The sequence below is a fragment of the Rhamphochromis longiceps genome, linkage group LG6 (genome assembly GCF_057381845.1).
Source record: "Rhamphochromis longiceps isolate RC_006_pf linkage group LG6, R_longiceps_female_GT1.1, whole genome shotgun sequence".
NCBI classification, from domain to species: Eukaryota; Metazoa; Chordata; class Actinopteri; order Cichliformes; family Cichlidae; genus Rhamphochromis; species Rhamphochromis longiceps.
Window position 1 is genome coordinate 17482310 of NC_140562.1, and position 21036 is coordinate 17503345.

At 39.4% G+C, this 21036-nt stretch overlaps 1 protein-coding gene across 1 annotated transcript; it reads right to left on the reverse strand.

The window, feature by feature from the left end:
• Positions 1 to 531: 531 nt before the first annotated feature.
• On the reverse strand, positions 532 to 20935 carry mnd1 (meiotic nuclear divisions 1 homolog (S. cerevisiae)). The gene is made up of 8 exons (XM_085409491.1): positions 20771 to 20935; positions 20228 to 20293; positions 19680 to 19737; positions 13570 to 13718; positions 10443 to 10517; positions 10233 to 10347; positions 3320 to 3364; positions 532 to 1721 (listed from the first exon to the last, which is right to left on the reverse strand). The coding sequence occupies exons 1-8, from the start codon at positions 20771 to 20773 to the stop codon at positions 1615 to 1617; spliced, it is 618 nt and encodes a 205-aa protein (XP_085265617.1). The 5' UTR covers positions 20774 to 20935; the 3' UTR covers positions 532 to 1614.
• Between the last annotated feature and the right edge of the window lie 101 nt (positions 20936 to 21036).

A 21036-nucleotide genomic window follows, 5' to 3' on the forward strand; every position in this document is an offset into this window, starting at 1 on the left:
GCAACCCACACTTTGATTCGTAATATAATCGCTTAGTCACAGGGGATATTTCACTTCATTTGTGTGCGATTCTTTTTACTGAGGTGAGATTTGAATGCAGGAATTTTTCACTGTTGTACTGGCAGTGTCAGCATGTAAATCGAGAGTTGAAGAAGGTACGGAGGAGCATTTGGAAATGTGTAATAAAATAGAAATTGGCTGGGTTTTAAACTTTCTTTGCAGAAACGTAGGCAAATGCATGTAATAAAAGTCCTTTACACTCCAGTTACACCACTCTGATTTCATATGCTCATATGGCGAGAGGGCTAAGTCCTTGTGTCAGTACTGCTCTGTTGGGCTCTTTTCAGGGCCAGGCATGTTTTAATGAGAGAAACTGCAAGCTGCGATTACCAAAAATTGTACGCAGAGTTCTCAGAGTTTTGACAGCCAACAGGCCCGTGAATCACAGTACAGGTTGGGCAGGTACACACATGAATACATCCAGGTTATTCTTGTGTGGGTGTGTCAGCTCCCTCAAACAAACTGCTGCTAGGCATTTCGACTATTTATTTTGTTCCAGCCTTGCTGTAGTCAACAGTTCATGGACATCCAGAGACTGGATTAGATGAGTCTTCATCATGCCACCAACTAAACTTACAGTAGTAAAACAGTGTCCTTTAAATTAGTAACTAACATCTGTCTCACATTGATTAATGCAGAAAAAAAAAACCTTAGAAGAGGCGAAAGATCAGATATTACATTTGCATGTCATTCATTTACTGGAATAAAAATGAAACTGATGAGCAAAGCAAAATGAGCACAGAGCTCATTTGAAATTTAAATCAAAGAACCCAGACACATTGGCCTTCTCAACTAGGTCACAGAGTAAACAAGATACACAACTGCCTATTTTGCATCTGGTTTGACAGAAAAAAGGAGCAAAAAAAGAAGGTCAATAGTCATTCTAGACATGTTGTGACAGCAATGATCTTTTTTGATCATCCGGAAAGCGAGTCCTGAAAAAACAAAACAAAAAAACAAAACAAAAAAACCCTAAAATTCCAGTGACGATTATAAAAGAAACAAAAACATCAAAGATAACTTGACACTGACCTTTGTAGTTATAATACAACTAGGAAAGCATGCCCTGTAATACTCCAGGGAGGGAGAGAGAAAAGGAACATATCTAAGAAAAAGTGCACAAGCATTTGATTCCAAACCATCTGTTTAAACCATACAAACGCGACCACTGGCAACACAAATGCAGTAAGTGTTGATTCCTTTCCATCATCTACTTGGAGCTCTCGGTTTTCATGCAAACAGGTGTCCCAAAACTTTGGCTGCTAGCTTGTGCTCATCACAGGACCCTGTCAGCCCTCACAGCCACTAATGGCGTTTCAGACTCTTCTCTGGTTGCACCAAAGTAACATATCCACTGATGAAGTCCATCTGCCACCGCAAAGTCACTGACATCTGTCCTTATTCAAAATCCACCTGAGGGCGCGAGTAGAGCGTCTGGTGCTTTTATTTTCACTGAAACCCACAGCACAGGAATTAGAAATGCAGAGACCAGGTAGGTAGGTGTCAGAGGCCGAAACACATTACTCCATCGCTGCGTCCATGACATGCTGGCAGTCAGTCCATGTAGTCGAAATCCTCCGGGATACCAAAGGCTTTATCAATGCGGCTGTTATCAAAGGCAAACTTCTTCTTTGTCCACGACTTTATGGCGAAAACATTGTCTGAGAACAAGAGTAAAAAAGAAACATTAAACACATGAAATATAAATGAAATCTCAATTTACAAATATATACTGTACATTTACAGCAAAAGGAATCTGGACTGCTCATTCAGAAGCAAGGAGAAAGCCGGGTTACTATGACTGGTTAGTGCGTCAGATTTAGATTATCTGTTTTCCCAGTTTTGTGAATATCATGTAAATTTAGGAAACACAAACTGCCATTAACAGTCATTTGACATTTCACATCCAGCATTAACAATTTCAAATTCTTTAATGATGTATGTGTGTAATCCATATATAATATAATATATAATAATCCATTTAACTACCTCAAATTAAATACATCTTGATGTTTTATGGTGGTGAATTCACCCTAACAGCCTCATGTGAAAATAGTTTAAAAAAAGAAAACATTTTATATATACCTGCGTCCTATTCTTAAATAATAGCAATAAAAATAACAGTTTGACTAAAAACAAAATGTCTATTTCAGGAAAACCTTTTAGCAGCTGAAGCTCTGAAGTCTCCAGTTTCAAAAGCAGAACAACTTCCTGCAGACTAACAACTGATCAGGAGCTTAAGCCAATGAACGTTGGCTTGCACTTTTAGCGATGCCTTTCACTTCACTTCTGGAGGATTAGTTTTTACTGTTCTCCAGTTTTGATATGACAAGCGATTAAATGTGTCGAGGCTTGTGTGGGAAGTCGCAGACAATCCATGAGCAGGCCAACATACAGCAGCAGTGTTTTAAAAACAAACAAGGTGCGCAAAGTTGCAGCTGCTTTTTCCATGAAACCTTCAAAATTTGGCTTTGTTGTGTTGATTTGAGTGTTTAGCCACAAACCCTGACCAGACCTGGTAAAATAGTAACATTCGCTCTAACGGCATAACATGAGAACTTTATAGCTCATAGTAAAAGACGTTACTGTGCAAATTCAACAGCTGCGCTACGAGGAAACACTTATGCATGTTTGTTTCATACTGTCCAGCTCAGAAAAGAGAAGTACTAATCGTGAATGAGGCAGAAATGACTCACTTTTTTTTTTTTAACTGAGCTTCCTTCCATGAAAGCAAAGCAAAAGCTCTCCAACCAAAACTGACAACACCACTCTGTTGACCTGCAGCAGGCAATGTTGATCTAAAGAGTCAAAAGACCACAGGCATCGATGGCTACCATGATCCCTAAAGGTCAGCTGTGTTCAAGGTTACCACTCAAGTCAACAAACGTACACACAGAGCATAAGCGCGGACTACTTAGAGTGACAGCTGGACTAGAGAGCGCCTTCACAGATTTCACTTTAATGCGCTTTCACGTGCATTAAACAGCAATCAGAGATAAAGTCCGACTGCTGTCATCCAGCTGCTTTTTTTTTTTTTGGACTAACCAGAAATTTCAAACAGGAAACAGTAAACCAAGGTCAATCAACAGTCAGTAGTCCAAAATCCACAAATAGTGACTACAAAATAAAACAACTCTCACTTTATAAACAAGCGCTACAACCAGACATTGGGCATTTTATGTTCCTGCAGCTTAAATCCAGACCATTACATGTCTATATATATTTAAAAAGAAGAAAGAAAAGAAATTAGCAGACTCACCTGTCCATCTGGAAACAGCTTCTTTTGCTATAACATTTGATTTTTCTGCAAAATAAAATTTTGGATTAGTATGTGCATCCAACTAGTCAGTAACCACTTATATAGAGATACAAGATAAGCGAGCCCCGGTGCAAAAGCACACAGGTTTGCAGCTGGAAAGCATTTAAACGTTTTTTTCAAGGCATCTACTGAACACTAGGGCTGGGTATCGTCACTGATTTCTAGAATCGATTCAATTCCGATTCACAAGGTCCCGAATCGATTCGATCCACGATTCGATTTAATTCGATTCGATTCGATTTAAATCTGGGAAATTTTGACAGTCAGAGATATAATTCAGATCAGGACATTTACATATTTTTGTATCTATAAAAAGGAAGCCGACACTCTCAAGACTTTATCCAAGGTGTGAGCATCACAGCAGATGCCTTTGTGTCAAAGTAGCTGAAGATAAAACACAGAAAAACATGTAGGTGATTTTCCTGGCCTGGGATTTTATAAAAATATTCTGCAGTACATCAAAAACGAAAGAAAACCATTAATTAATCAACATTACCTCTGACGTTACAGCGGTTTTATTAGACACACGGCTAAGCATTCTGCATTTTGAATAATTTTAAAAAGTTTCAATTTGTTCAGTATTGAACAGCAGAAATGAGGTTTTCTTTTCGGAAGAATGTAAAAGGGGAAAAAACAGCGGCCGACAGCGCTGTAAACAACAGTAGACTTGTGTAACAAGCAAGCGAATAATGAAGAAAGCAAAACTGTTCGAGAGAGAGGGGGGGGGGGGGAGAGAGGGAGAGAGAGAGAGCTGCGCATCGCAATGGAAGCAAAACAGTAAAAGAGTGAATTCATGACGATGTTTATGTGAAGCGTTTGGATCTTCTTTTGCTGCTGATTCGGTCAATATTGTTTGGAGAGAGATCAAACTAACAGCTTTAGAATCAGCGCATAAAGGGCGTGAACACAAAGCGCGGACCCGGATCAGCGAGCTGTCGGCTTTCAGCCCCGACTGTGAGAAAGGCGACATCTAACTGATTCTGATCCGCGGGTCGCGCTGTGTGTTTAAGTCTATGTGCAGAATCCCTGTACCTGCTCTCATTTACTGTTTGGTGGTTCTTGAAATTTTGTGAGATGTCACCTGAGATTCTGGCATTTCGGACAAAATAAATTTATATTAAAAAATCGATTCAGGATTTTAATGAATCGATTTTACGTTATCCAAGCCAGAATCGATTTTAATCGATGAATCGATTATAAAAACCCACCCCTACTGAACACCCAACGAAGTCATTACAATAACATCACTCCAAGTTTTGCTTCAGCATGTCATTAAAAGTGTCATGTTTGCACTGTTGCTGCAGCTGCTGCTGAGGTGTGTTGTTTGCGCTCAGTACATTTAATAACCTTTGTAACATGTTTTGAATGCTATTTCCTATGATTTGTTTCTCATGACGTTTGGTGTTTGCAAGCAAGGCTCACACACTGCAAATACAAAATGCTTAATGTGAAAACGTCACGGAGGAAGTCTAGTAGATTATATAAAACTGGGAAAAACGCTGGAAAAAAAAAAAAGAAAAAAAGAAGAAGAGGAAAATAAGCTTGCAACACAAGCACAAATGAAGGCTGGCAACAAACCATCCCCTCTGAGGAGGAAGTGGTGGTCAGGGATGTGATGGTTGCGTGGCCACAGCTGTGCTGTATGACTAAGTGGCGGTATCCTATTAAATTAAAGTGGACACTAACCTACTCATCCCCTACAGCGGCGCTTGAAAGAGCGCTTTATACTGTAAAAAAGTAGAACGGAGCTGAACAATATGTTCCCACTGGACAGCACTCAGAGAGAAGTTTACATTAAGCATAAAAACACAGATGACATCAAGTTTCCACTCCCCTGGAATAATCACAGCATATTCAAGTAGTACAAAAAATAATGATAACCTTTTTCACAGACATTAATCTGGCTGCTGTATGAGTGTGAACTGTTCTACAACAGGCTTGAATCCAGCACAAATTATCTCAGTCCAACAGCTCTGGATAGTTTCTCTCCGATCTGAGTTTCTCTTCCTTCTGGAAGCTTGAAAAGGTTCAGTACCAGTAAAATATCTGTTTGGATCACCAGAACAAACACTGCTCGTGAGGACCATTTCAACACTTAACTGATATTGCGTAAAAATAAAATTGAATTTCTCCAGAAACAAATCTGAGAAGAAAGTGAATTAATTCAACAATCGCTGACTCAAAGTTGGAGAACCTGATTTCACTTTATGGTTAAAAGTGTGTAGCTAAACGAAACACAGCTGCTGGGTGCAAGGTAGAAACGTTTCACGCATCGACTGACATGGTTCACAGACGCACCACTTTTTATTTTCTTAAATACTTAACTTATTTTTCTTTATCTGGCAGGACCCCTGCTCACTAATCAACAGAAAAAAGTTAACTGTAGATAAACAAGGTAAAGTAATAGAATTTTTTATCACCCTTGTCTGGATATTAAGATGGGACCCTAATGCCAAATAATACATAAAATGTTTAACAGAAAAGATGATCCCCCCAAAATCTTCTTTGTTAAAAAGAAATAAAAATCTGATTTTTAATCACCTATAAGCCCACTAATAAATCTGTACTTGTCTGACTTCCTGTTACTGTGGTTATATATAAAAATGCTGATTTCTTTGCCTTTACTCTGTCTTGTGGTTTGCAAAGCAGGTTACTTGCAAACTGAACAAAATGAACACACCGATTAAATCCACCCCCACGTCTGGTTAGCTGTGGTGCGTCCTCTGCTGCATGTGGTGCAGATTATAAACGATGGAGCTGGAGCTGCTAGCACACAGATACCCTAAATATCTGTTAGGCTGACATTAATCATTAATATTGGCCTATTTAAATACAGTCTGGGCTCAATTACACTGGAATGGTTTCTGTTGGGCTATTTAATGGTTTCATTCAAAACTTATTGGTATCTATGGGTGTGGCAACCATTGTTTAACATGCAGAGACAAGAAGGCACGAAAGCTTTGTTTTTAGCCAAGTTGCATTTATTGTTAGTACCTAGTGTTTGTTAGTGTTTCTGTCACTTGGCTGCTAGCTTGGTAAATATGTGGAAAGGCATGTTGTGTTTAGGTAAGTCGTGCTGAAGTTAATGGGGCAAACTTACTTCTGGTACTTCAGCATTCTTGTACATCGCCCGACTTCCTTTATAATTTCTAACTTTGCAAGTCAACTAATTTTCCTTATTCCTACAACTCCTTTACTACAAATCAAAAAAAAGAAAGAAAGAAAGAAAAAAGGCAAATAATGGTTCACAGGTGAATAATAATCCTGTCAATAACAGCATGGGCAACGCCCTTGAAGACATCTAATGAGCCTACATGTGCATAGCTATCACACATGCAGGAACAAGTCTGAGCTCATTCTGCAAGTTCAGTCTGATACCTCTTGAGCAGCAGACATTACATAATATCATACAGCTGGATACTGCTCTCGAGCTTTGCTGATGGTTATCTGTTAACAAAGCTCTCTGTGTGGCAAACCTGGCAGTAAAAGACAAAATAGGATCTGTAGACATGTGGCAACAGTAAAAGTAGAAAAAAATAATTTAACTGTAATGGCGAGCTAGTTTGCTCTCAGTCCGCCTGCTGAACTGTTTTGTGTCAACATCACTGTGATCTGTGTGAGATGCACTCATAATGATCCATCTACAAAGAGTTCAGATAACTGGCCTTACTCCATCCTCCTTCAAATGCACCACTGATGGTATAACTCTTGTTTTACATATTAAAATATAAATAATATTTATTGCTCCCGAAGCAGGTAAAATATCATTTAAGGAGGAACTATGTGCTAAAACCTGTGTTGTAAACACAATCCTAGTCATTTATGAACAAAGTGACTTTCTCAGCAACATTTAAACTGCTTGTTTTATCCTGATTAACTTTGTCTTTCTGCTCAGATTTGAAAATTTGACTCAGCTTCAGTTGAAATCATTTGGGCATTGTAACGCAACATACCAGGGGTGACACCATGGTCCATTTCATACACTACCCAAAATAAGGTTTCTAAACCAGCATGTGAAGGCGAGCAAACCCACAACGTGGTTGTGTTGCCTCTTTACAAACAACTCCAGACTCCCTGTGCTTTGAAGAGAGTCCGAGAACTCATGAAGTTCAATTTTGCTGATTTTGAGATGTGAAAGTACTGTACAACCATTTTCAAGCACCGACTGCAGTGCTGCTGATCTGAGTAAAATCAAACAAGGTGGTGTTTTTGTCCTTTAAATAAAACAAGGACAAGATTTTTAAAAGCTGCCTAGTTTAAAACAATTTGTAAGTTTTGGAAAACACCTCAAACTCAGACACTGAAAATGTGGACTGAACAAATGATGCAACACTGTTGCCTGTCAGAATATGTTGGGAAGGCTTAACCATAACACTGAGATTATCATAGAGCAATGGGACAGTAACGGTGAGTTCATATCCAAAGACAAAATGAAAACATAGCTTGATATGAAGCGGACAGCATGTACTGACATCTGGCAAATGAATATTACCCAATAATAAAGTACAAATTGCCTCATATACCTCAGTCTGTATCAGCACCTTTGACCTGCCGTGTCTTGATGTTTTTAAAAATAACTCAATAAAAATTCTCAATTATAAGCAAAACAAAGAATTGTTACTTTTCAAACACACAAATTTTGCTTCAACATTGACCATAGTTTGGCTCCACTGTAAAACGGCTGCAAATTCGACATTTTAGGTTACGTGCAATGGCAGCAATGATGCCTCTCCATCTCATTTCAGGTAGACTGGTCATAAGTAATGTGCACGGTCATGTGGCCATCAGTACACCACAGTGTTGTCACAGTGGAGTGGGAAAAAAAAAAAAAAAAAAAACTGGTAATCTGGGAGGTGCAGGTAAACAGCCCAGATATTTGTCTGACACCACCACCAGTCACATGAGCAGATAAAGGAACACACCTCCCATATTGCAGGTCAGCTGTAGCATGAAAACAAAGCACTGTCAGATTTTTGCAATACTATCAATAGCTGTGTCTGTTTGTGGTTCCCTTATGTAAGGGGTGTGCAACAGCCAGCAAAGGACTCCAAGGCCTTCATATTTTAAAAGATTTTTAATACCAGCCCTGTGAGCTGACAGTTCGGAGGTAATAAGGTTCATTTGGCTGCAATAAAAACTTTCAGACTTCTGCGTCCGCAAGAAGAGTTACACTTTTCAAACTTACCTAACTGCAACAACTTAACCAGTCTGAGGTTCATATCTAAGAACGTATATCCTGAAAGCAAGGTGAGTGGCCACTTGTGACCATTTTTCACTTCCTGAGTCTCTTAATTTGAACCGTGAGAATGTTTGACCCTGCAGCTTGACATGTTTGCTCTCAGCAGTACACTCACTGGTGTCTCGCGCAGCAGGTACACACCCAACAACCTTGTTTAAGCTACTTGGCACAGTAAGATTAGCTGAACCCAACCGTGGTAGCTGCTGAAGAACGTCCTTTGCAAACAATAGAAAGTTGGTTAGTAATAATGCGGGTGTTTTTCCTTCTACATTAATCATGAATGCAGTTAAGCACCACCTGACGAGCACAAAGGACCTGCTTTGACCTGTCTTCATTGTCAAAAGGAAATACTTCCCTTTAGCTCTACAAACCTGATACCAGTGAGGTTAGTGAAACACAGAAATAAAGATTTAAGCTAATTGCCAGTCTGAGGAGCAGCAAGTATTTCCAGTTTTAGTCTACAGAGACCAACAAAATAAAAAAATAAAAAAACTAAATGGAGCCAGCAACTACAGTAATGTTGGCAACAAAGACATGGAGAGTACAACTGTTTATATTTTATTTTTTTTAAATTGTTGCAAGTGTACACAAGCACACCTACAAAAGTTCCACTGCAATGAGATGATCAACTGCACTCATTTCGCCTGGGAGGTTTTAATGTTATGGCTGATTGGCACATTTCCCAGGTCACTATTTAATCTTTTCTTAGAAATTTTCCCAACATCTGTTAAATGCATTTGAATGCACCTTATTTAGGGCTATCAGTAGATGGGTTAGGAGGACATTTCAAGGCTGGGAAATCCCACTTATAACATTGACTTGATGCTATTGACAAATGCCAACTGCAGTGCAGCACTGATGACCAGAGGTGCTTTCTGCCACCGTTTCCATTAATGTAGCTGTCTCTGTGCTGAACAGATGAACATTTTTTATATCTGCCAACTGCACCGGAGTCTTCTTTGTATCTCCACGATGCCTGACACCGCGTGGGAGGCTTCGCTGAAACAATACGGCTCCTACGGCACAATTTTGAGTTTATTATCTGGTGTGAAACCATTTATCCACATTAGGCTGAACGCTACAGAAGCTGCTCGGATGCATATGCGTCTTGGATGATACCCAACTCCTTTTAATAAGAGATCCTCGCTGGATGCAAAACAGTGCCATCTGCATTCATAAGCCCTGTGATGCTAGGAAGCAGCATCTGATTGAATCTTGTTAAATAAACATTAATTTAATAACCACACATGTGCTGGACTTGGTCGAAACATGCTTTACACTTTATATTCCTGTGTTAACTTAACATCTAGTGATGTAACAGTTTGTAATCCCACAGATTAGAAAAATCCAACTTCTTTTATGATGTAAAACAATCCAACAGCTATAAAGCTTGTGATAAAATATTTAAAGACAAATAGAGAACAAAGTACAGCAGCAGCCTATTATGACTAACATCAAATATGACTTCGCCAGCATAGGTCAGATTCATTTTGGATATTTAAAGCTTCACACGGGGCTCCATGCCTCCCATGAGTAACTGTAGGTGATACGATTGATGCAATAATTTAAAAGTGACCTTTTTTGAGAAACCAGTAGGTCTGCAGCTGTACTCACTCATTTCCTCGACGACCTCGGGGTCACACTCTCTGTACTTCTCCAGCTCGGCCTGCAGCTGTGTGCGCTCCTCTCTCAGAGCCTGCAGCTCCTTCAGCAGAGAGCTTCTTTCCTTCTGCAAAGACAAACAGCGATTTCACATGCTCAGTGCATTAAAGGGATGATATTCATTTTATTTCACTGGTTTAAGTTTGACCTTTGTATACTTACTGTATCCTGGCGCCCCACTTTCGCTTTTTCGACCGCTTTCTCTAGGGATGCTTTCCGCTGCTTTGCTTCAGAAATCTTTAAAGTACAACAGCATCACGTTAAAGCTTTTCTTACAGTACTAATCAGCAGATAACTGAGATTTTCCTGAATTGTGATATAAATAAACAGTAAAGCCACTTCTGCTGTTAACAACATTGATGTTTCTACTGATAAGTGCTGCAATATTTACTGAGACCGCCCAATAATATGCTGAAACAACTCAACACTGGAGCCCTTGTAAGTGATTAATACAATAAATACAATCACATAATCTTAATGGTACACAAATGCTTACCCGTACTAAACTCTTAGCCAATTACAGTGCTGTTAACTTAACAGTTCAATCATATGACATAATTAATGTGGCTGCAAAAGGGAGCTGGCTTTTATTCTAACTTTTAATTGCACCTCATCCTTTTCCACACAGTGGACACTTTACTCTCGTCCTTCCACTCAAAACATCAAGCATTGCTGCAAAATCTGTCTGATGATCTCAGTGACCAAATGCTGTGATATCGCATAAACAGCGCTATATTGTCACCACATGCGGTACAACCAAACATCGTCATTATTTAGTGAGCGCTTGCTGCTTAAGATCTGTCCCAGAAATCTGGTGGCTAATGTTCTCTGAGGAGCCGCCACCCTCACACCATCTGTCAGCCGTGAAACAGTCGAGGGAAGTGGGTCATCAATGAGGACGACACGGTGGTGAACACAAATCTCACATAAATGAATACCATGATTTTTATTATTAGCTACAACTGGGGATCATTTTTAAATGTGGATTTTTTTTAAATGACATAGCTGACAAAAGAAAACATACATAATAGTGATACTAACTATTAAAAGGCATTTTTATTGCTATTTCTTACCATCTAAATGAACCAGGATTGGTGATATGGGACAAATACAGTGGGGCAAAAAAGTATTTAGTCAGCCACCGATTGTGCAAGTTCCCCCACTTAAAATGATGACAGAGGTCAGTAATTTGCACCAGAGGTACACTTCAACTGTGAGAGACAGAATGTGAAAAAAAAAATCCATGAATTCACATGGTAGGATTTGTAAAGAATTTATTTTCCACCCTAATTTACGAATAAGTATTTGGTCACCTCAAACAAAGAAAATCTCTGGCTCTCACAGACCTGTAACGTCTTCTGTAAGAAGCTTTTCTGTCCCCCACTCGTTACCTGTATGAATGGCACCTGTTTGAACTCATCATCTGTATAAAAGACACCTGTCCACAGCCTCAAACAGTCAGACTCCAAACTCCGCCATGGCCAAGACCAAAGAGCTTTCGAAGGACACCAGGAAAAGTATTGTAGACCTGCACCAGACTGGGAAGAGTGAATCTACAATAGGCAAGCAGCTTGGTGTGAAAAAATCAACTGTGGGAGCAATCATCAGAAAATGGAAGACATACAAGACCACTGATAATCTCCCTCGATCTGGGGCTCCACGCAAGATCTCATCCCGTGGGGTCAAAATGATCATGAGAACGGTGAGCAAAGATCCCAGAACCACACGGGGGGACCTGGTGAATGACCTGCAGAGAGCTGGGACCAAAGTAACAAAGGTCACCATCAGTAACACACTACAACGGCAGGGAATCAAATCCCGCAGTGCCAGACGTGTTCCGCTGCTGAAGCCAGTGCATGTCCAGGCCCGTCTGAAGTTTGCCAGAGAGCACATGGATGATACAGCAGAGGATTGGGAGAATGTCATGTGGTCAGATGAAACCAAAGTAGAACTTTTTGGTATAAACTCAACTCGTCGTGTTTGGAGGAAGAAGAATACTGAGTTGCGTCCCAAGAACACCATACCTACTGTGAAGCATGGGGGTGGAAACATCATGCTATGGGGCTGTTTTTCTGCCAAGGGGACAGGACGACTGATCCGTGTTAAGGACAGAATGAATGGGGCCATGTATCGTGAGATTTTGAGCCAAAACCTCCTTCCATCAGTGAGAACTTTGAAGATGAAACGAGGCTGGGGTCTTCCAACATGACAATGATCCAAAACACACCGCCCGGGCAACAAAGGAGTGGCTCCGTAAGAAGCATTTGAAAGTACTGGAGTGGCCTAGCCAGTCTCCAGACCTCAACCCCATAGAAAATCTGTGGCGGGAGTTGAAAGTCCGTGTTGCTCGGCGACAGCCCCAAAACATCACTGCTCTCGAGAAGATCTGCATGGAGGAATGGGCCAAAATACCAGCTACTGTGTGTGCAAACCTGGTAAAGACCTATAGTAAACGTTTGACCTCTGTTATTGCCAACAAAGGTTATGTTACAAAGTATTGAGTTGTATTTTTGTTATTGACCAAATACTTATTTTCCACCCTGATTTACGAATAAATTCTTTACAAATCCTACCATGTGGATTCATGGATTTTTTTTTTCACATTCTGTCTCTCACAGTTGAAGTGTACCTCTGGTGCAAATTACTGACCTCTGTCATCATTTTAGGTGGGGGAACCTGCACAATCGGTGGCTGACTAAATACTTTTTTGCCCCACTGTACATCAAAAAATATCTGAGTTAAAATTTCAGACTTTAATTGGTTTTGAGATATTCGTGTCCACAAATTGCCTCAGATTTCAATGTGCAAAGAAAATTGCCTGAAAGTGGGTCAATGGACCATTAAAAAAAAAAAAAAAAAAAAAACAAGACACCTATATCTTGAAATGTATAAGACATAAAGCTACAATCATTATATATGTGCAAATATATTTGGACCATAAGATTTGTATTCAAGCCAGAGACAGTCGAGCAGAAAAAGTTCTAAAAACGTAGCTGATTTGCGATGGAATGACCTACAACTAAGATATAAAACAAACTCTGACAAGCTTCCTGTTTAATCAGCAGCTCATTTGCATTTTCTTCCCATTTCTTTTTTGACCCTCTATTAGCAGAAGTGTCTTCCAGGCACTGTTGACCTCACGTGTTGACCTTATTACTGTAAACTGCGAGGGAGAAGTACCCAAGTATCATCCTGTGAAACCAAAATCACCCCTTCTCATTTTTTGCTGTGGCGCTTATGCTTGCTGCAACCTTTAATTGGAAATCAGACTAGAAGGGACTGAGCTCACCTGTTTTTGCAGCTCCTCCAGTTTGTGGTTGCGAGCGTGTAAGGCTTTACTGGGAAAGGCCCAGTAATAGTTGGATGTACCTACTCTCTCACAGTCCACCATGTTATCATCGACAAGGCTCTGCAGCACGTCCTTCACAGTCATGGGAGCTGAAATCAGCAGAGCACAAACATTAACATGGTGTTTATTTCTCCAGCGCTCAACTGCACGCCCGTGGAGTTGATGCCATTTGGGTACGATGCTTTCTCCTGATTTAAAACTGAGTTATGGCCGGTACAAGCTAGGCAGTCTGTATCTTTATATCTGTAAATATAAAACGCATCTGATGCTGGGATTGACAGTGCACTCTGCAGAGGACTTAGAAGCCAAGTCATCATAAGGTCTCACTTTTTACTGCTGGAAATGTATGCTGCTCAAATTACAAAACTCAAACCCACACATCTGCAGCCTATCTGGCTGTTTCATACAGATCTGAGTGAACGCTGCATGAGAGGATGTAACAGAGCACAAGCTACATCTTGAACAGTGTCAGCGGTGAAATGTGCTCCTCCTACACGCTTTGCTCCACTGTTTAACTGAAAGAGCTTATCTGCTGAGAGGATGTGGACCCAGCAGCAGAAAGAATTGGATGGAAAACAGGGAACACTCTGGATGAATTAACCAAAGTCCATAAGTGCTCGTTTCTCTTTTTTTCATCTATAAGATTCAAGCAGCTTCATCTTATTCTGACTCCTATGTATGTTATTACCGCTCTTCCCCCCCCCATTCAACTAGCCCCTTTTGTCACATTTCCAACCCTTCTACAGGAAAGCGTCCCCCACAATGTAAATCTCTTATTGCCCCTTCCCCCCATCACGCAATAACAGGGGTCAGAAACATGTGCTTTTAATCATGGCAACGAGATCCAGTTTCTTTAGATTAATGTTGTGTCCATTTCAAAACAGAATCTCTCCTTTGTTCAGTCAAACACGCTCAAGAATTTCATTCTTCAAGACGATTTAGCACCTAAAAATCTAATTTGGTATTATTAGAAATTTTGCCTCAACCATCAGAAAGTCGGGCTGCAGAACCAAAAGCTTCCAAAAGCCTCTGAACTAAATGATTTCTGCTACTGATAGGTTTGGTTCTGCTTACACACACTAAAGATGGCAATAGCCCCGTCCTGGTTGCCATGGCAATTCTGTAAGCATGTCACCACAATGTTTTTAAGAATTCATAAATGTGCAGTGCACGCTGATGCTGTTTGTCCTTATGGTATTTAATTATCTCCATCTATTTGTCATTTTTCTGTCATACTCTAATTCTCCTTTCCATTAATCATGCCTGGACCAACACACTGGTCAGTTTTCTATAATTTCAGATATCAGTCTTGCACTAATAACATTTACGGGTCACTTACAAGACTCAATTTAATTCAATTTTATATATATATAGCACTAAATCACAACAACGGTCACCTCAAGGTAAGGTAAAGACTCTACAATAATACAGAGAAAACACAAGAGGAAGCATTTGGCGACAGTGGGAAGGAAAAACTCCCTTTCGACAGGAAGAAACAGGACAAAAGACACACTGTGGAAAAGAGACAGATAATAATAATAACTACTGACTACATGCAGAGTGGTGTGTAAACGCAATGAAGGAAAAAAAGATCAGTGAAGAAGAAACACAAATTGCATCATGGAGAGCCTAAACCTACTGCAGCGTAACTAAGGGAGGATTCTGGGTCACCTGATCCATCCCAATCAATACACTTTATTAAAAAGGAAATTTTTAAGCATAATGATTATGAAGTAACATTAATGTAGAGACAGGCACAAGATCTGTTTGTGCATGCCTCTTGTGCATCATTGTGAGTTGCTCAGCTCACTTTAAAAAAAAAAAAAAAAAAAAAAAAAAAGAAGAAGACGACGACAATGAAGAAGAAGAAGAGCCCACTAACTAACACTTTGGTGTGAGACACCCGCTTTCGACCCATCTCACTCTGCCTAAACTAACCACACACGCATTAAGAAGAAGTCTCAAAGTGAGACCTTCATGGGGAAATAAATATGATACAAATTGGCAAAAGTCAGGCTTTGTCTACATTCAACACACAGACTGCTGCTTTAGTTGAAGAAGGTGCACACAGATCGTTCATATATCTATATATCTATCTATCTATATCTATCCAGAGAGAGAGAGAGAGAGAGAGAGAGAGAGAGAGAGAGAGAGAGAGAGAGAGAGACACAGACATATTAGGGCTGCCACAAACGATTATTTTGATAGTCGACTAGTCACCGATTATTTATGCGATTAGTCGACTAATCAGATCATCATCCACTGGACGTAAAACTACAGCTTATTGCACCAGCAGTATCTGCTCTTATATAACTATCATTAGCTTACAGCTTTAAGTGTTTAAGGTGCTAACTAAAAATAAAGACAAGATGATAGTTTATTCAATTTTAATGAAATTTCCAGATTGTTTCGGTGAAGTTTAATGAACTCCTTGCTATCTAAAATATAACAGGACAACGGAGTATATTCTCCAGCATCTCACACTTCTGATAATCAGCTGTCTGCTTGACGTTTATTCAGCTGTGTAAAAACTATAACTTTAATCTCAGACAAACCGATTTACTCAGGAACAAATAAAATACAAAAAAAAAAAGCCAAACAACAACATTTTTAATTTATCTAAGTGACTCATATATATTTAACCTGAGTCGCGAAAGACAGCGGTGGGTTAGAAAACAATTTGCCGGGAGTCCGGTGTTCTCACCGTGCTAGTGACCTAGCCCCCGGCTAGCTATCGAGCTAGTGGGTAACAGACGTCTCCGAAAACGTCGGAGCGCTTTTGAAAATATGTGGTGTCCTGATAAACTGAGCCGATATTTGAGGTTTACACAGCTACATTCTCGCCTGAAAATACGTTAAACGTTTATTTTCTGACCCAGAAAGAATAATAAGAGTAACATTAAAACTAACTAGCTGCCGCCATTGTTGGAAACTAAGCTGGGCCTCGCTATGATTTCTGGGACACAGCTGCTGCTTCTTCTTCTTCGGAGTTTAACGGCAGCTGCCATCCTTGTACATGCAGTGCTGCCATCTTCTGTTTCAGTCCGTTATTACACTCTTAAATCCTGCTACTTATTCCTGCGTCTTTTGGGATCTTACAAAGCTTCAAACGACGCGTCGACTATTAAATCAGTCGTCGACGATTTTGATAGTCGACGTAATCGTGACTAGTCGACAAATCGTGGCAGCCCTAATACATATACATATATACATATATCTATATCTATATATTAGGGGTGCAACGATATTCGTATCGATATTGAACCGTTCGATACAGTGCTTTCGGTTCGGTACGCATATGTATCGAACAATACAAAATTTGTAATTTATTTTATCAACTTTCCTTCTGAAGATGCTGTCTGTGTTGAGCGCTCAGTGAATCTGCGTTCGACTACTCCGCCTAGGGTCGACAGTGCAGCCTAGGCGGAGTAGTCGAACGCAGATTCACTGAGCGCTCAACACAGACAGCATCGTCAGAAGGAAGAGCGCAGGGCAAGCTAGCGAGACAGAAGTTAAGCTCTCCTTGTAACATGAACCTCCCCCACCCTCATTCAGATCTGGCGTTTGGAATTATTTTGGTTTTCATGTGACGTATGACCCTGAAGGTAAGCGAGTCATGGACTAAAGTAAAACAGTATGTTGGATGTGCCATGCAATGCTCAATTACATGGGTGGGAACTAGTGTGTTAGCGCAGTTAGCTCGTTAACGTGTTGGCCGTCTAGCCCCATGCACGGGGCGATCGGCGGTAGCTCGTTAACGGAGATTTGCCGTGTTGTGGCGTTAAGGTCATTTCAACGAGATTAACCTGAAAGCACTAGTGGGAACACAACGAATATGACTGCACATTTACGCCGACATCATCCTAGTGCAAAGACAAAAACAACAAGCATGCTACTAACTTTAGCCGAGTCATTTAGACAGCTGTTAGCACAGGATTCTCCTTATGCTGCTGAGAATATAGCCCAGAAGAAGCGGATAGTATAGCTTTTATTTTGGAAAGAGCCATTTCTCTGTAATAAACTCTCTTTTCCAAAGATGAGTGATTCCTCAATCAGATACAGGGCTCGCAATATCGCTAGCCCAACGTCCCGGGGCTAGCGATTTTTTCAGTCGGGCTACCAAAATCTATCTCTGCCCTGCCCGTCGGGCTATTGTAGGAAGGAAAAATATATGTCAATGCTTTTGCATTCTTTCGGAAATGTAGCTGGGTAATTATGTCATTGGCATCGGTGAGCCACTGTCAATATGTGAAATATTGAAATCGCGTTTGAATTTGCGCTTGTTTTTTTGCTTTCACTTTGCAATCGCGCGAACTGTGTATAGAGAGCGACAGCACTGATCTGTGAGTGATGATAATTTGTGCACCAATTCCTCTGACATCGTCTTATTAATTGTTAGCTTACTATGCAAACATGACAAGTGAAATCTCCCGCAGCAAGCTTAAACATGTGAGAGGTTGATCGCGCAGAGAATCGCTGAGCTTATGTGAGTGCGTGTGTAAAAGCAGCAGGATATATATTTTAGTTCTGCTGAGCCAAATAAGACAGGTCAGGGTGAAGAAGTGACAGCCAAAGAAAAGCTTACCACAAAACGGAAAAGTTATGACAAATCAGACTATAAGGCAAAAAGAAAGTGCAGCTTTATGGTTTCATGGACAAAAGAATTTCTGTGGCTGCAATATGACGAGCTAAATAACCAGGGCTGCACATAAGTGGTCCGCAGGTGCGCATTCGCTGTCAAAATAAAAAACACGCACAAGGGTTAGGGTTAAATTTAAAAACTGTACTTTTGAGTTAAAATATATATTTATAATTTTAATAAATGACAAATTAAAAAGGCATGAACATTTTTTTTGTATCGAAAAAATATCGAACCGTGACACCAAAATATCGAACCGAACCGTGAATTTTGTGTATCGTTGCACGCCTACTATATATCTATCTATCTATAGAGATAGATATCTATAGAGATAGATATCTATCTCTATATAGAGATAGATATCTATCTCTATAGAGATAGATAGATAGATATCTATCTATCTATAGATAGATAGATCTCTATAGATAGATAGATCTCTATAGATAGATAGATCTCTATAGATAGATAGATCTCTATAGATAGATAGATCTCTATAGATAGATAGATCTCTATAGATATCTATCTATCTATCTCTATAGATATCTATCTATCTATCTCTATAGATATCTATCTATCTATCTCTATAGATATCTATCTATCTATCTCTATAGATATCTATCTATCTATCTCTATAGATATCTATCTATCTATCTCTATAGATATCTATCTATCTATCTCTATAGATATCTATCTATCTATCTCTATAGATATCTATCTATCTATCTCTATAGATATCTATCTATCTATCTCTATAGATATCTATCTATCTATCTCTATAGATATCTATCTATCTATCTCTATAGATATCTATCTATCTATCTCTATAGATATCTATCTATCTATCTCTATAGATATCTATCTATCTATCTCTATAGATATCTATCTATCTATCTCTATAGATATCTATCTATCTATCTCTATAGATATCTATCTATCTATCTCTATAGATATCTATCTATCTATCTATCTATCTCTATAGATATCTATCTATCTATCTATCTATCTATCTATCTATCTCTATATATATATATATATATATATATATACCAACATCACAGCAGCAAGATCACCTCATGAGCCATCTGGCTGGATGAAATATGAGGCTATTCTGGTAAGTGGATATATATATACAAACAAAATCAGAAGAAAGTCTGGTCTAGAAAAAATAAGTGTCTTCTAAAAATAGAGTGAAGTCTGAACCAACCTTTAAACTGAACTACTATAACAGAGGACTTCACCCAGTCACACACACAGTTTTTTTTCTAAGCCTGAGCACTTTGACTAATATTGACACACAGAAGCTTCAAATTTTTCACTCACACTCCAATCAGCTAACACTTTGACATCCAGACTAGTGGAGTCAGGGATCGAACCACTGACCTTCCGATTGGAACTGTTGTTCTTTACTCACCTATGCCTTTTGACTTTGGGGCAATCTTCTCAATGTCTTTCAGCTGAAACACATCTTTCTGGGAAGAGAGCACAAAAACATGTTCCAGGATTTAAAAAACAAACAAACAAAATAAAAACTATAATATCACAGAGAAAGAAATTATTTAAAAACTATTACATCTCAAAGAACTGCTTCTGGATGGTAACATAAATAACATTTGCATAAACAGAAAATAAATTGATTTTCTGGATATTTTAGTTTGTGGTTTATCCATGTTAAGGACTGCTTAAGTATCTTATTTTCTGCACTTTTTCATTGCTGATTTAAATGTTGAAATCCAAGTTTCTAACTCTATATTACAGTGCATGAATTTAAACATTGAATCAAACACGTCATCTGCTGCCTGTGGGTGGGGAGTATGTTTAGTCAGGGATGTATTACATCACGCATGTATAATGGTTGAAAATAATCACATAACAGCAATGACCAGTATGAATAATAGGACACACAGTAGGGCAGAGCAGTGGGGATATGGAGGCTGGGTCACCTGCGATGGTAAAACTCACAGAGTCAAAGAAAATCTCCATCATGCGAGTTCTCTTCTCCTCCAGACTTAGTCCTTTCTTCTTTGACTGTAACAGGGGGTTAATGTTATTAATCTATATCTGAGGCACTGAGTTACTAACACTTATTATTTACGAGTAACAAGGAGCCAAAGGTAATAGAGATTAGAAGAATGACCTCTTGAAATCTTTCATCTAAACAAGTTGCTTATATATTCAGTGGTTCACTGTGAAGTAACTAAATGAAATAGACAGCTAGCAGGGGTATGACTGGTCCAATGACAGGTAATGTAAAGTTTGTAGCCGTTTACCAAATGTATGATGTGAAATACTAAATGCTGCTTTGTGAAAGTATCGTTAGCGATAGGGTATAAGCTTTTACTCTTTAACATGCTGCTGTAGCACAATCATTTCCCTTGTGGGATCAATAAAGTAACTGTCTATTTATCTAAGCTATAAGCTAGCTTACAAATGTTAGCAAACAACTACGTAAACGCCGGTGGTCTTTACAGGAGGTATAGCAGGTTAAGGTGCGCTTCTGCTTACCATTTTCGATGTAGAGCTCACCAACAACGACCACTGAGATTAACGTTTTGCCACCTGAGGGTAACACAGGGCTGTTGTAAACTTTTTAATGTAAAGAAGAAAGATTAGGCGACGTATAAGCAGAGCGGGGACGCAGCAGTAGCGAATTTCCCGCGGAAGGCTGTGACGTAGCAATGTTGCGTTTACGGAACTTCAAAACTCACCAAGTCACCAGATGTTTTTTGTGTGCTTAGAGTTACTGTCTGTTTGATAGAGATTAAATAATT